Below are 16,965 nucleotides of genomic sequence, written 5' to 3' on the forward strand. Positions count from 1 at the left end.
CAGGGAGACCTCAGAGATACATTTCAATATCTGAAGAGAAGCTACAGAAAAATCTGGGGAGGGACTGTTTGGAAGGGCCTGTGGTGATAGAACAAGGGGCAATGGTTTGAAACTGGATATGGGGAGATTTAGGTTGGACATTAGGACAAAGTTCTTCACAACAAGGGTGATGCAACCCTGGGACAGGCTGCCCAGAGGTGTGGTTGAGATCCCAACCCCTGAAGACATTTGAGATGAGATGTGAAGTGGCCTTGGACTCATCTAGTTGAAGATGTCTGTCTGACTAGAGCGTAGTTGTGACCTGTGAAGGTCCCTTCTAAGCCAGTGCAATTGGTGAAGCAGACTGACATATTTGTGCAGTGCTCAGTACAAGAGGAGCCTGTCCAACGCTTGGTGGGCAGTGGTGGTTATTAAATTCTCTCTTCCTCATCTTTCTCCTCTCCATCAGCACACACACAAAGGAGAAAATTCCCCAGAAGACTACTCTCTGAGGCGCTACACACACAGCCTTGTCATTCCAGATGACCTTTCAAACTGGAGGTTATGGCAAACCAGTTTCTCTGTTGATTCATTTGATGGGAATACTTTATTAGTGATCAAACTCACTCACATGGAACTGCTGATTTGCTGCACTTGTTGTGGCGTCAGTGCAAAGGCAAAGCAGGTTTCTCGAAATCGCTGACTATTATCTGATGCTAGAAGAGAACAAGAGATCATCACTTTAAAACCAGCAAACAGAGAATCATTAACAGAACTTTCAGTAAAGTGTCAACAGAGAAATACACACATTTTTACAGCAAGCCCAACAGCCACACACATGTCTGGTTCTGTAAACAAAGTTAGAGCCAAGAAAGTTGTCATCTAAACCCTCCTGCAAACGAAAATATAATAAGCAAACTTTATATGCATGTAAAGTATACATTGGAATATAAAGTATAAACAGAAACGTGAAGTGTAAGCTAAAATATGAATTATAAACTGAAAAAAATAAATACATTATACACTGGAATATAAATTATACAGTGAAATATAAATTATGGACTGAAATATAAATCATACACTGAAAAAAAAGTGACCTGGAGAACAGTAAAGCTGAGACCAATCAGCTTGAGAGCATTTCTCAGTGATGGTAAGTTTGTGCTGAATGTTCTTTGATATCAAAGAAAAAATAAGAACTCTCATCAATTACTTTTTTATTTCCTTTCAGAAACAAGATCATGGCCTGTAAAAGCATACAGAGTGACTGAGCACTACAGCACATGCACCTTCTCACCTTTCAGTAAGCTTATTTATGGAGTGAAGTGCACCAAACATACAATGCACACTCAAGTGTGAAATCTGGTTTTGAAGTCCTTGGACCCTTCTCCCAGACAACCAGCAATAGAACAAGGGGACACAGTCTCAAGTTGTGCCAGGGGAAAGTATAGGCTGGATGTGAGGAGGAAGTTCTTCCCAGAGAGAGTGACTGGCATTGGAATGGGCTGTCCGGGGAGGTGGTGGAGGCATCGTCCCTGGAGGCGTTGAAGAAAAGCCTGGATGAGGCACTTAGTGCCATGGTCTGGTTGACTGGAGAGGGCTGGGTGCTAGGTTGGACTGGATGAGCCTGGAGGTCTCTTCCAACCTGGTTTATTCTATGATTCTACAATATAACAAAAACTCAGTGGAAGAATGAATGCACCTGATGAAAATCAAAATCTGGAGAACAGGAGTGGCTGAGGCACATGAGATTGTTCTGCCTGGAGAAGAGGAGGCTGAGGGGAGACCTGATTGATCTCTACAACTCCCTGCAAGCAGTTTGGAGCCATATGGGAGTTGGTCTCTTTTCACAGAATCATAGAATCAACCAGGTTGGAAGAGACCTCCAAGCTCATCCAGTCCAACCTATCCCCCAGCCCCATCCAGTCAACTAGACCATGGCACTAAGTGCCTTATCCAGTCTTTTCTTTAAGACCTCCAGGGATGGTGCCTCCCTGAGCAGCCCATTCCAATGGGAAATCACTCCCTCTCCAAGGAACGAGAGGGAAACGGCCTCAGATAGCCCCAGGGGAGGTTTAGGTTGGACATGAGGAAGAACTTTTTCATGGAAAGGGTTGGCCCAGGCTGCTTAGGGCAGTAGTGGAGCCCACATCCCTGAAGAGGTTTCAAAGCTGTGAAGCTGTCGCGCTGAGGGACACGGTTTGGTGGTGACCAGAGTAGTGCTGCAGGAACGGTAGGACTTGATGATCTTAAAAGTCCTGCCCAAGCTTAACGATTCTAAGATTCTACATTAAACATCTCTAAAACAACACTTGTATCAAAAGCACATCCCTCCAGCAGGGCTACAGGCAGCACTGCAGCACAGAACCACACACGACAGCAAGGAAAATGGCTTGGGAAAAAAACCCCAACAAATGAAATTTAAATAAAAGAGAGAAACATCTCCCCAGAGAACTGTTCAACATGCTCATCAACACGTGCATTGAAGTGCAAGTTGTAAAGAAGCTTGCTGCTCAATTTCATTATTCTGTGTGGTTTTAGAAGGTTATGAATAACTATATTGTGTGTTAAACACTCCATAAATTTATCGGGTTTTGTTTTACTCTACCACACTTCCTGACTCATCTTTGAGTGACAGATGAGTGAACGCTTGAGGGTGATACCTCCAATGCTGTGTTAAAACCAGCATGTGGTAGGTTGGAACCAACAATAGAATAGACATTGAGGTAGTATAAATATTAACAGCAGCCATCTCACTAAATTACATTTAGAGCTTTCTCCTTTGAGGATGCTGCAGGATCTGTACGTTTTATGACGCTAGATGCAACAAACACACGCAGCTGGTTATCAGCTGCTCCACAGCTAGGTGGGCCAGAAGAACTAATGCACACCAAAGAGCAGGTTTTTGTCAAGCACCAGCAACAGCCAACCTTTTTAAACCATTACATTATATAAATAACTTTTTCTCAGAGCATGTTTTGGCTTGGAAGAGGCCACTTAGTTCCAACTCCCATGCCACGGACAAGGACGCCTGCTACTAGACCAGGTTGCTCAAGAATCTATCCAACCTGGCTTTGAACACTTCCAGTCTTGAAGCCTCCATAACTTCTCTAAGCAACCTGTTCCAGTGCTTCAACACTCTCATGGGGAAAAATTTCTTCCTAATGCCTGACCTAAATCCCTGTTCTGTAGCCCTGCTTCCAAATCCTGGAAGGCTACTCTTAGGTAGCCTTGAATCCTTCTCTTCTCCAGGCTGAGCAATTCCAACTCTCTCAGCCTGTCTTCACACCAGAAGTGCTGCTCTAGCCCTGTGATCATCCTGATGACCTCCTCTGGACCATCTCTAGCAGTTCCATGTCTTCTTTGTGTTGAAAAGATTTACCACATATTTCCTTTTGTTGTGGTGAGAAGACTTTTCTTCCATTAATAAGTTCAACTGTAATGTCCAAAAGCACCATCCGGGCTGGGATGTAGCCTCAAATTCATGTTTTAGACTCTTGTGCCCACAGAATCCAGCATTTATCTGAATTCTAGCAGGTTTTCCAGTTGCATTTGGTCAAAGGAGGAACACATAGAGCTTCAGATGAGAGCTGGCCATGCTATCACAATGTATGAATATAGAAACACAATGTTTACAATTAACAATGAAAACCTGTTGCAATATTTGCCCTTTAAGACAATTTTACAGCTATTTTTAGGTATAAATGGACAGACCACAACTACACACTGCAATCAGCAAACGCACTGTCCTGCAGCCCAGAGAGATGGATGAATTCAAGTTATTCTGTATATTCACATGGTTCAGTGTGGACTTAATCTGTTGGCTTTCCTTTTCCTCTCATGTTTTATTTGCTTTCCTCTGGAAATTGTCACCTTTGGCTTTATTAGAAAAGTTTTGGAAAGTTACTTGTGAAGTTTTGCTATTTCAACACCTTTAATTAAAGGAGAAGACTGCTGAATGTTTCACTAATGCTGCCTTCATTTAAAACTTAATTATCCACAGAACTTACACAGCAATTATCAGAAGTCTAACCCCAGATTTCCTGAGCAATTTCTTTCCCTTCCCACTGCTCCTTTTTTTGCTTGTTTGGGTTTGGCAGCATCCTCACTCTAAAGGATGAAGTAGGCAGCATCCCCACTTTCAAGAATCAAGCAGCTAATAGGGATTTCTGCAAGCAAACCAAGTGTTAGCAGAACAGCAAATGTTCCCAGCAGCACCAGGGAAGTGATCATGCTGCTGTACTTGTCAGTGGTGAAGCTGCACCTTGAATCCTGTTCCTTGTGTTCAACCTGAACCTCCCCTGGTACAACTTGAGGCCATTTCCTCTCGGTCTTTGGAAGAAGAGACCAACTCACATCTGGCTCCAAACTCCTTTCAGGGAGTTGTAGAGCGCCAGGTCTCCCCTCAGCCTCCTCTTCTCCTGGCTGAGTAACCCCAGGTCTCTCAACTGCTCCTCACAAGACTTGTGCTCTAGACCCTTCATCATTTGAATTGTTCTTCTCTGGACCTGCCCCAGCACCTCAATGTACTTCCTGGAGCTGGCTATTAAATTCAGACATATTCACTTTAATAACCAATAACCCACATAATAAACCAAACTGAAAGATCACTGGTTCCCAGTGATGAGAGATGGTTTCATGCCATGCTGCTCAATGCTTTCTTAGGTGTAAAGCAGTAGTGATACCCACAGAACATGCTGCCAGTACACTGCCTTTGTGTACAAGCAGCAATCATTGTGATTACCATGGGAGCATGGCCAAATTGCCAGAGAAATAATGCATCAGTTAGGCAAAAGCCAGTCAGAAGACATCCAAACTCTTGACAGATTGAGCAGCGCAGAGGAAGATAAGACATGAAGCTACATTACTCTAAAGGAGAGTTACAGCCAGGCTCTTTAACACCCCTAGAATACATCTCTGCCTCTTAGATGTGTAACAACCAATAGAAGAATGAGCAAATTTCATCACAGTTGCCCAGTTCAGTGTCTGCTACCACAAGGAAATCTAACCATTATAATCAGGCACAATTCAGCCACTCATAAAGACAATTTTAATCCCAGCATGGAGTCAGTTGGAAAGGACCTCTGGAGATCATCCAGTCCAGCCTCCCTGCTAAAGCAGGGGCACACATGGCAGCTTGCCCAGGAACGCAATGGCCAGGGGAGGCTGGAATCTCTCTAGAGAAGGAGACTCCACAACCTCTGGTCTCATCCTCTTGCTCCCCATCCTGTAGCTATTGATTAGCAGGACCGGAGATGGAGAAGGAGTAGGTCAGGGTCCTTCAAGGACCTTGTTTATGTGTCTAGGGCTTGCCTAGGAAGAATGCAGCACACACAGAAGAATCCTCTGGAAGGGAGGTGGTGGAGGCACCATCCCTGGGGGTCTTCAAGAAAAGCCTGGATGAGGCACTTAGTGACATGGTCTAGTTGATTGGATAGGGCTGGGTGATAGGTTGGACTGGATGAGCTTGGAGGTCTCTTCCAACCTGGTTGATTCTATGAGAAATGCTTTTTTTTTTCCTTCTGCCTTTCTCTAATCTTCTCTTACATGTTTCCCCACAATCTTTTTACACTCGTATCTATTCCTTCTCCATCTTTGTATCCTACAAAAATGCATGAAAACTTCAACAAAACACATTAAATGGAGCTAACTGAGCAGCTTTACTATGAACTATCAAGCTCCCAGGCTTATGGTGACAATACGAACTTCTCTGTTTCTAAGGAGTTCAGATTTCTAAAGGAAGAGACATGGGAAATCTGGAATTTCAAAGTTTAGAAAGCAGAGAGATCTGTAATAATTCATCTGGTGGGTTTAAAAACACCAAACAGATCCTGGCAAGTCAAGCACATCATCTACTGCTCAAGTTCCGGAGTATGATTAAAACCAGAAATATGCAAATATGCACTTTATACAAGGAGAAAAAAATCATTCTGAGGGCTAGGAAGATGCAACCATGCCCTGCAAACAACACAACAACAGCAGAAACAGATCCCCAACTGAAAACTGAGTGGATTCATATAGAATTTATAAGCTGGAATCATGCCAGGACAGCAGAGTCCAAGAATGATTTTGAGGGATTGGGGTGAGGAGGTTTTGTTTGGGTGTTTTTTCATAACTTTGAATTACTAAACCTTTTCTTTAAACTCCCTGAATGGTATTTGCTGCACCAACACAGGTGAGGGGTTGGAAGGCAGTTCCATGCAGAAAGACCTGGTGAAACAGTTCTCCATGAGTGAACAATGCGCTCTCATGACCAAGGTTCCAATGGCACCCTGGAGTACATTAAGAACAGTGTGACCAGCAGGTCAAGGGAGGTTCTCCTCCCACTCTGCTCTGTCCCAGTAAAGCCACAGCTGGGCTCCCCAGTTCAAGAGGCTACAAAGATGCTGAGGGGCCTGGAGCAGCTCTGTGAGGAGAAAAGGCTGAGAGCCCTGGGGCTGTGGAGAAGAGCAGCCTGAAAGGCGATCTGATCAATGCTCAGTGAGAGAGTTTAGGCAAGGGGAAGAGGACACTCTTGTCAGTGGTGCCCAGTGACAGGTCAAGGGACAATGGGCAAAAACTGGAACCCAGGAGGTTCCATCTAAAGATCAGGAGAAGCTTCTTCAGTATGAGGGTGCTGGAGCCCTGCAGCAGGCTGCTCCAGTCTCCTTTTCTAGAGAGATTCCAAACCCACCTGGACACTGCAATCCTGGGCAAGCTGCTGTGGGTCCCCCTGCTTTAGCAGAGGGGTTGGACTGGATGATCTCCAGAGGTACCTTCCAACCCCAGCACACTGGGATTCTACAAAGAGCTTGAAGGATCAGTCAAGATTAGTTCACAGGCCACATCTTCTTTGGATTCTCAGAGAAAATGTACAGTGACTTTTCTCTTTTGTTTAATTTACTTATAAAGAACAAAGGCACAGTAATTAAAGAAAATAGTGCATGAGTTAGAAGCTTGCCTTTACCTTGCTGCTAAAAAATTGCTTCAATAATTCACAAACCTGAAAGGGCAGGTTTTGAAAGTACAATAAAAAGCTTTTCGAGCAGATTTATGTAGTTAAATGGGTGTCAACAAGACGTTTTCAGACAAGCTGCATAAAATCCACTTCTAATTTTACCAGAATCTCACCTTTTTTGAGAGGGTGCTGAAGGGGAGAGTACAGGGGTAAAGGGGAGAATTTACTACTTTTTCATTCATTCAACTTAAATCAAGAAAGGCAATGAAAAAAACTCACATTTTCTTGTGAAAACATAAATACATTAGCACAAGCTCAGGTCTATTCACAGGATCACAGGATTTTAGGGGTTGGAAGGGACCTAAGGAGATCATCCAGTCCAAGCCCCCTGACAAAGCAGGGCCACACAATCTAGCACAGATCTCAGAGGAACACACCCAGACAGGCCTTGAAATTTTCCAGAGGAGGAGACTCCACAGCCTCTCTGGAGAGCCTGTTCCAGTGCTCTGGGACTCTTACAATAAAGAAGTTCCCCCTTGTGTTGAGGTGGAACCTCCTGTCCTGCAACTTACACCCATTGCTCCTTGTCCTATCCCAGGGAGCAAGTGAGCAGAGCCTGTCATCCCCCCTGCCCTGACCCCCAACCCTCAGATGTTTATAAACATTTATTAAATCGCCTCTAAGGCTTCTCTTCTCCAGACTAAACAGCCCCAGGTCCCTCAGCCTCTCCTCATAAGGCAATGCTCCAGTCTCATAATCAGCCTTATAGCACTCTGCTGGACCCTCTCCAGCAGATCCCTGTCCCTCTTAAACTGAGGAGCCCAAAACTGAAGGCAGTACTCAAGATGAGGTTTCACCAGGACAGAGTAGAGGGGAGTGAGAATCTCCCTTGATCTGCTGGACACACTCTTCTTAATACACCCCAGGACCCCTTTGGCCTTCTTGGCCACCAGAGCACACTGCTGTCCCATGAATAACTTGTTACCCACCAGCACTCCCAGGTCCCTCTCCATAGGGCTGCTCTCCAGCAGCTCACCCAACGTGTACTGTTGCAGTTTGTTACTGCTCCCCAGGTGCAGAACTCTGCACTTGTCCTTGCTGAATCTCACCTGGTTCCTCTGTGCCCAGCTCTCAGTCTATCCAGGTCTCACTGGATGGCCGCACAGCCTTCAGCTGTATCAGCCAAGCCCCCCAGTTTGGTGCTATCAAGAAACTTGCTGAGCAGACTCTGTCTGTCTGTCCCCTCATCAATGTTATTGATGAAGATGCTGAAGAGGACTGAACCTAGCACAGATCCCTGGGGGACTCCACTGGTTACAGTTCTCCATTTGGATCTAGCACCACTGATCATCACTCTTTGAACTCTATCTTGTAACCACCTTCTAATCCACCTCACTGCCTGCTCTTCCATCCTCACACTTCCTCAGCTTGCTTACTGGAATATCATGGGAGACAGTGTCAAAGGCCTTGCTAAGGTCAAGGTAGACTACATCCACTGGTCTGCCTGAATCTACCCATTCAGTTATGTCATCACAGAATGCTATCAGGTTTGTCAAGCATGACTTCCCCTTGGTAAATCCATGCTCCTGATAACCTTCTTCTCTTCCAAGTGCCTTGAGATGCCCTCCAGAAGGAGCTGCTCCATTATTTTTCCAGGGATGGAGATCTGTTGCTTCTACAAGTCCTCAACATTAGCACAACGCATCCTAAAATACTTTAAAAAGTCACCAAAATGTTACAGAGCAGAGTTGCTTCTTCAGATCTCTTCTTTTGACCAAGTCACTATCACCATAGTTTCCTGAATTATCACAGAATCATGGAATGGGTTGGAAGGGATCTTAAAAGTCATTTAGTTCCAACCCACCAGCTATGGGCAGGGACACCTTCCACTAGATCAGGTTGCTCAAGACCTCATCCAGCTTGGCCTCGAATGCCTCCAGGGAGGGGGCATCCACAACCTCCCCAGGCAACCTGTTCCACTGTCTCACCACTCTCACTGGAAAGGATTTCTTCCTAATATGCAGCCTAAATCTCCCTTATTCCAGCTCAAAGCCATTGCTCCTCATCCTACCACAAGGCCTTGCAAAAAATTCCTCCCCAGCTCTCCAGCAGGTACTGGAAGGCTGCTCTAAGGTCTCCCTGGAGCCTTCTCTTCTCCAGGTTGAACATTCCCAACTCATGCTTATCTCATTCAAGCAGTGATCCAAACAGCCTATGGGTTTGGTATATATTAAGAGACACTCAATTCTGCCCTGTTGGTTGTTTCTTTTGTTAAACATTCCACCTGAGTTGTCAACATTTTAGTACAGGCTCCTTTAATCCCTGACAGTATCATTCAGAAGACCAAAACACTTCTACTTCTAGCTGAATGTCTATATAAATGCATATATATAGACAGATGACAAATATATTCTTCTATAAGTAATAATAATGACAGATAAAACCATTTGTTCCTAATTTTTGTTCTTTATTTTGGAAAAACCCTAGAGCACTTAGAGAGAAAAAAAACAACCAACAACCCAGCTTTGAGTGGCTGCATTCTCTAATGCTCTAAAAATATTCTGTTCCACCTCACCAGTACCCAGGGCTAAAAATAGCCACAAAATCTTTCTGCAGTAAAATACCTCTTGCTGTCTTGAGAAAGAACTGGTCTCTCCAATTCCCACTCAAAAAGAGACACCTGAAAATCTTTAATGAATCTGAAGTTATCACACTGTGGAGGCAGTGATGCTTCCTAACTAAGCTGCAGTTGACCATCATGCTGCCCAGACACAAAGTTTGATCTTTTCTATCTATCAGCAGCAGCACAGAATCATCACAAAATTACTTATGTTGGAAGGGACCTTAGAGATCATCTACTTCAACCTCCCTGCTATGGGCAAGGATGCCTCTCAACTGGATTTGGTTGTTAAAGGCTTCATTCAACATGGCCTTGAGGACCTTCACAAAGGAGGCATAAGCAACCTCCCTGGGTAACCTATTCCAGAGCCTCACCATGCTCACAACCGAAGAACTTCTTCCTAAGATACAGTCTAAACCTATTTTCATTTCAGCTTAAAACCATTCACCCTAGACACACTTATGAAAAGTCCCCCTCTAGCCTTCCTATAAGATCCCTTCAGGTGCTGCAGTGCAGCTATAAGGTCCCCTCAGAATCTTCTCTTTTCCAGGCTGAACAACTCCAGTTTCCTCCACCTATCCTCACAGCAGAGGTGCTCCAGCCTTCAGATCATCTTTGTGGCCTTCCTCTGCACCTGCTCCAACAGTTCTATGTCCTTCTAAACCTGGCTTATTAAATAGTGACAGGCACATATTACCTTCTAATAAAGAAAGATAGGTGGACTAAAATTAAACTTAGACTAAAACTGTACTTGGACTAAAATTAAACATGGACTAAAATTAAACTTGCACTTTAGACTGCAGTAACTACCCATGTTCAGGCCACGAGTAAAGCTATCAGTGACCTGGCCTAGCACCAATGGTTTCCTGTAACAGCATCTTTACTTCTGAAGGCAGAAATAGTTAAGTGAGAATAGCAGGACTACAGCACATTTTTGCTACACGGTGTAAGGTAAACAAGAGATACCTAAATGATTATTCACCAACCTAGGGCAGTACAGAGTGAGGCCACAGCTGCAAGTACTGGGTCCAGTCTGGGCTCTCCAGTTCAAGAGAGGAGGGAACTACTGGATAGAGTCCACTGGAGGCTACAAAGATGCTGAGGGGGTCTGGAGCAGCTCTGTGAGGGGGAAAGGTTGAGAGCCCTGGGGCTGTGGAGCCTGGAGAAAAGCAGACTGAGAGGGGATCTGCTCAATGCTCAGCAAGACCTAAATGGTGGGGGGCAAGAGGATGATGCCAGACTCTCGCCAGTGGTGCCCAGGCAATGGTCATAAACTGGAACCCAGGAGGTTCAGTCACATCCATGCCCTGCATCCCCTGCCCAGGGCTGGGTGAGGAAGGTTCTTCCTTGAGAGCTGTCTTAGCTGTAGTCTCAATAGGATTTTCTGGGATTTCAACCAGTTTTATTTGTGAAAGTGTTAACCAGGAAAACCTAAATGCTGTAGAAGTTGTCAACCCAACACATAAATAATTCTTGCTTATCTTCCCTGCATAGAGAAGACACCTCATTTTGTTGCAGCACAGACATTTTGCTTTTTGCTTTTGAACAACAGAAGGCATTGTATCAGTCTATGTTCAATCCTCTTTCAAATATCACTGCCGAAGATTTAACACTCTGCCTCCAAGCCAGACCAAATTTACTGCATTTAGATGAAGGCACAGAAAACATTTACCTTTTCAAAAGGTAGCATTCAGACAGGCTTTGAATTATGTGCAGCTGCAGCAGAAGCCAGGCCATGTGTCACACAATACTACATCCACACAGCTCCTCACAATGTCATTTGGCCAAAACCCTCTTCTATCAATCCTCAGCTGGGTTCATTTATCCATCTGCTTTTGGACGCCAGGTCAAAAGCCTGTGTGAAGTGCTCTGCAACATCATCAGTACGTTAGCAGAAACCCAGCAGCTATGTGGGAGAGCCTGCACCTTAATGGGAGATCTATACCACCATGGATGGATCATTAGCCCTTTTAAAGCCACCACAATTGATGAAGCTCCTGGGTAACGAAAATGTTTACACATAAACACTTCCTTTCTCCTAACCACAACCTCTTTGCACCGAGCTCCTCCTTTATGCTGGATTCACGTAGCAGGACCTTTTAAACGACAACCTGTCATGCCCTTCATTTCCTGCCACCCATTAAATGCCTTGCGGTGGGAATATCAGGTCAGTCCCAGGCAGACTCTGCCTCAGTCACCCTCTCCCCTGGAAAGCAGGAAAATCCCTAATTGCTAGAGCCATGTCACAGAAACAGAAGATGAAAAAGGCCAGGAGGAAGGTTTCAACACAGTCTGAACTACAAACAAAAAAGCCTCCAACATTTTTACTTACAGAATCCTTTTGATTGGAAGAGACCTTTAAGATCGTGGACTCCAAACAATAGCCCTGCGCTGCCAGGCCACCGCTACACCATGTCCCTCAGCACCACCTATCAATGTGGAGTCCAGTGTTTGGAACTCCATCACTCCACTGCACAGCCTGGGACAGGCCTTGACAACCCTTTGAGAGATAAATGTTCCTCATGTCCAACTTAAACCTCCTCAGGGCAACTTGAGGCAATTTCCTCTGGTCCTGTCACTTGTCACTAGGGAGAAGAGACCAATCCCCATCTGGCTCCATCTCCTTTCCAGGAGTTGTAGGGAGCAATGAGGTCTCCCCTCAACCTCCCTTCTCCAGGCTGAACAATGGCAGGGCCCTCAGCCACTCCTCACAAGACTTCTGCTCTAGACCCTTTACCAGCTTCATTGCCCTTCTCTAGACCTGCTCCAGCACCTCAACATCCTTCTTGGAATGGGAGGCCCAAAACTGAATCTAGTGCCCAGTACAGGGCAGGCAATCCCTGCCTTGCTCCTGTTGGTCACACTGTTGCTGATCCAAGCCAGGACACTCTTGTCAGACCAGGCCAAAGCTGGACTCTTCACCTTGACTGGGTGACCTCTTAAAAGCAAGGCTGAAGGCTGTGCCCTGCACAAGCTGTGGGTTTCAGGAGTTCAGCCATACCCAGCTTACATCCAGCACCAAGGCAAACCCTGGACTCTCCCACTTGTGTTTTGTCACTGGCTAGGACACCTTGGCCATTTCATTTCACTTCAATCTCTAATCACAATGGACGTTGTGTAACCTTAACATTTCAGAACACTTCAGAACTACCTGAAGGGAAGCATTTTGGTAAACATACAACTCATTCCTTCCTTGCTCGTGGTGACTGGTTCTGAACAGACCTCTCCCCACGTTACAACTCCACAACACCCCAAAATACACCAGGGTGCTACAAAGTGCCAAAGCCACATCCTTCAGCTTCAACCAGATGAAAACCTGGTTATTTTGTGGTCAGTTTGCAGCTTCTATCACTTCAGATCAGTTCTAGACTCTATCACAGTATCACAGTATCACAGTATCACCAAGGTTGGAAGAGACCTCACAGGTCATCAAGTCCAACCCTTTCCCACAGAGCTCAAGGCTAGACCATGGCACCAAGTGCCACGTCCAATCCTGCCTTGAACAGCTCCAGGGACGGCAACTCCACCACCTCCCCGGGCAGCCCATTCCAGTGTCCAATGACTCTCTCAGTGAAGAACTTTCTCCTCACCTCCAGCCTAAATCTCCCCTGGCACAGCCTGAGGCTGTGTCCTCTCGTTCTGGTGCTGGCCACCTGAGAGAAGAGAGCAACCTCCTCCTGGCCACAACCACCCTTCAGGTAGTTGTAGACAGCAATAAGGTCACCCCTGAGCCTCCTCTTCTCCAGGCTAACCAATCCCAGCTCCCTCAGCCTCTCCTCGTAGGGCTGTGCTCAAGGCCTCTCCCCAGCCTCGTCGCCCTTCTCTGGACACGCTCAAGCATCTCAGTGTCCCTCCTAAACTGGGGGGCCCAGAACTGAACACAGTACTCAAGGTGTGGTCTAACCAGTGCAGAGTACAGGGGCAGAATGACCTCCCTGCTCCTGCTGACCACACCATTCCTGATGCAGGCCAGGATGTCACTGGCTCTCTTGGCCACCTGGGCACACTGCTGGCTCATGTTCAGGCGGGTATCAATCAGCACCCCCAGATCCCTCTCTGTCTGGCTGCTCTCCAGCCACTCCGACCCCAGCCTGTATCTCTGCATGGGGTTGTTGTGGCCAACATTCCCATTAAGCTGTGAACAGTTAAATGTTCAGAAGGAAGAGGCAGAGCTATGGTGGGGGTGGGAAAGGCGGGAAGTAAAAGAGACATGAAGGAGCTTATTTGAATTAGTGCCTAAATATATATCTGAAAATAGCCTGGAAATCCTCCAAGGGCTACAATTAATTCATAAATATTACGTATTTTATAACTCTGTGATGCATTGTATAAACAGATCAGCTGGAAACTCTGTGCAATTGGACAGATATTTAAGTTGGATTACTTTTTGTAACCTCTATTAGGAGTATTTCTGAGCAACCAGGATTTTCAAAGATCTACATTAAGGGGCAATTTCATGCCAACTTTTCATGCCAGAACTCTCTGTCCTCCCAGACCGTCTCTGTGGAGTAAACACCCAACTACTCCAGGTCTCCTCTTGCTACTGCCCATCCTGAGACCACAAGACCTCCACTACACTTCTGCTCCTTTGTTTTGCCAGAGGGAAGGAGCATAATTGCACAGAATCATAGAACGGGTTGGGCTGGAAGGGACCCTAAAGGTCATTTAGTTCCACCCTCCCACCATGGGCAGGGACACCTTCCACTAGATCAGGTTGCTCAAGGTCTCAACCACCCTGGCCACGAACACTTCCAGGCATGGGGTATCCACAGCCTCCCTGGGCAACCTGTTCCAGTGTCTCACCACTCTCACTGGAAAGAATTTCTTCCTAATCCCCAGTCTAAATCTCCCCTTTTCTATCTCAAAGCCATTGACCCACCATCCTAGCACTACAAGCCCTGTTCTCCTGTAGCCCCCTTCAGGTACTAGAAAGTCTTCTCCGTGCTGAACAACCACAACTCTCTAAGCCTGGCCCCACAGGGGAGGCACTCAAGCCCCCTCCTCATCATGGCCTCCCCTGGACCCACTCCAACAGTTCTGTCTCTTTTCTGTGTTAGGGTGCCCAGGATTTGACACAGTATTGCAGGTGGTGCCTCACTAGAGCAAAAATAAGGGGGAGACGCACTTCACTTATCCCTGATGGTCATACTCTTTTGATGCAGCTCAACATGAGTATGTAAGATTTAGTGAGGTCTCTTAATTTCTTCAGACACCTAAATAGATGTCCTAGAATTCAACTGGTGCCACTAAGGCTTGAAAATTTTAGCTTCTAATCCTAACAGCATCAACAGAAGTTCAGAGATTCATAAAATCACAGAATCAACCAGGTTGGAAGAGACCTCCAAGATCATCCAGTCCAACCTAGCACCCAGCCCTATCCAATCAACTAGACCATGGCACTAAGTGCCTCATCCAGTCTTTTCTTGAACACCTCCAAGTTGGCTGGAAGGGACCTTGAAGATTCTCCAAAGAGGAGGCTCAAAACCTCCTTGAGCCACACCTGAAGCAAGCAGTACTAGAAAGACAGAGAAATGCATGTCTAAAAGATCCCAAGGTACTGAAGTCTTCCAGCAGCATTGCCAACAACTACTAAGTGAACTCAATGTCTTGGTTGCAAGAGGAAACCTCAAAAAATATATACTGCAATAGCAGAGCTTCGTCCCTTGTGTTCTGCAAGCTCCACAGCTAGGCCTCGAGCTCTCCCAGTGCTCCAAGGGACACCACTCCAAGCTTAGGTTGGCTCACTGAGCATTAATGGATTACTCACATACTCTGAGTTAGCCACGTGGTTTACCATAATTCCTTCTAATAAAAGCTTTCATTAGAATTGTAGAATATCCTGAGTTAGAAGGGACCCATGAGAATCACTGAGCCCAACTCCTTATCAATCATGGAATGGTTTGGGTTGGAAAGGACCTCTAAAGGTCATCTAGTTCAAGCCCCACTGCAGTCAGCAGTGACAGCTGCAACTACAGCAGGTTGCTCAGAGCCACAAACAACCTGACCTGGAATGGGTCCAGGCATGGGATATCTCCCACCTCTCTGAGAACCTGGATGAGGCTCTCACCACTCTAAGGGTCACACATTTCTTCCTTCTCTCTAGTCTGAATCTCTCCATGTAGTTTAACTCATCACCCCTCATCCTGTCACAACAGGCCTTGCTCAAAAGTCTGTCCCCAGATTTCTCATCAACTCCTTCAAGCCTTGAAAGCCCACTGAAGCTTCTCCCTGGAGCCTTCTCTTCTCCAGGCTGAACAACCCCAATTCTCTCAGCCTGGCCTCACAGCAGAGTGCTTCCATCCCTTCCAGCATTGCTGTGGCCTCCTCTGGCCCTGCTCCAACAGGTCCATGTCTCTGCTGTATTGAGGACTCCAGAGCTGGCTCCAGCAGCTGAGGTCTCAGAACAGAGAGGCAAAATCCCCTCCCTCAGCCTGCTGGCCACAACCATCAAAAAGACATCCTCATTTGATTTTGGGAAGTAAAGTGGCTCCCTCACATCAAAAGTGCCTCTCCTTCACATCAGAGAGGCAGTCTCTGAAAATATCCATATCCTGTAAAACCTTGGAATTCGGGTGATTTCTGTTGTACACATGAGGAGATTGAGACACCATCTGAAGAGAGCAGGAATAAACTGCACTCCTTCCCTCACAGCACAGGAGCTACCTGGCTGGTTTAAGCTCTCTTATGCTTAAAACAGGCTCTGGAAAGATTCTCTATAGCTGAACTCGAGGCAAACCACATGCAAATACAAGTTGAAGCAAAAAAAAAAAAAAAGAGACACTTAAGTGCACTGTAATCCTAGTTCAGCTCCAGCACATGAGCAGCACAGAGCAAATATTTCAGCTTATTCTTGCACAATTAGAAGCTGTCAAGGCGGAAGTCAGAAAGCTGAAGCCTGAGCTGAGAATAAAGCATTTTGTTGAACTTCCTCCCACAAAGTAAAAAAATAACAAACAGAGGAGACAGTAAAAGCGTGACTTTCATATCAACCATGGCACTGACTGCACAGAGCAACAGATCAGCCTGCTGATACATGAAAGAGAGAAACACTTGCCAAATAAAACTTCTCTAGTTTCCAGCCTACATTTCAAAGTGCGGGGAGTTGTTTAATTGTTTAATAGCTGTACCCTGAACTACAGTCAACCTCAAGATTTTAGTCAGATCAGCTGCAAGTTCTGTTTTCAAGAAGGCAGCACACAAAATCACAAAATGCCTGGTTGGAAGAGACCCTGAAGATGATCAGGTTCATACAAGTAACCATGATAAAACATGGTCAGACAGAAAATTTCCAAATAAATCACAGAATGCCTTGAGTTGGAAGAGGCCTTAAAGACCATCTAGTTTCAACTCCCCTACCACAGACAGAGACTTCCACTAGATCAGGTTGCTCAAAGCCTCATTAGCCTGCTCTTAAACACTTCCAGACATGAGG

At 45.8% G+C, this 16,965-nt stretch overlaps 1 protein-coding gene across 12 annotated transcripts in view; it reads right to left on the reverse strand.

Moving 5' to 3' along the window:
- The window catches only part of PIAS1 (protein inhibitor of activated STAT 1), a 113,043-nt gene that overhangs the window by 27,593 nt on the left and 68,485 nt on the right, over nucleotides 1–16,965 (reverse strand). For all 12 annotated transcript variants that reach the window (XM_064157881.1, XM_064157883.1, XM_064157884.1 and 9 more), the window contains one exon: nucleotides 611–695. In XM_064157881.1, coding sequence (XP_064013951.1) covers nucleotides 611–695 — 85 coding nt within the window. The remainder of the gene's footprint in view (nucleotides 1–610; nucleotides 696–16,965) is intronic.

This window comes from Pogoniulus pusillus, chromosome 17, assembly GCF_015220805.1.
Source record: "Pogoniulus pusillus isolate bPogPus1 chromosome 17, bPogPus1.pri, whole genome shotgun sequence".
In the NCBI taxonomy this organism is placed as follows: domain Eukaryota; kingdom Metazoa; phylum Chordata; class Aves; order Piciformes; family Lybiidae; genus Pogoniulus; species Pogoniulus pusillus.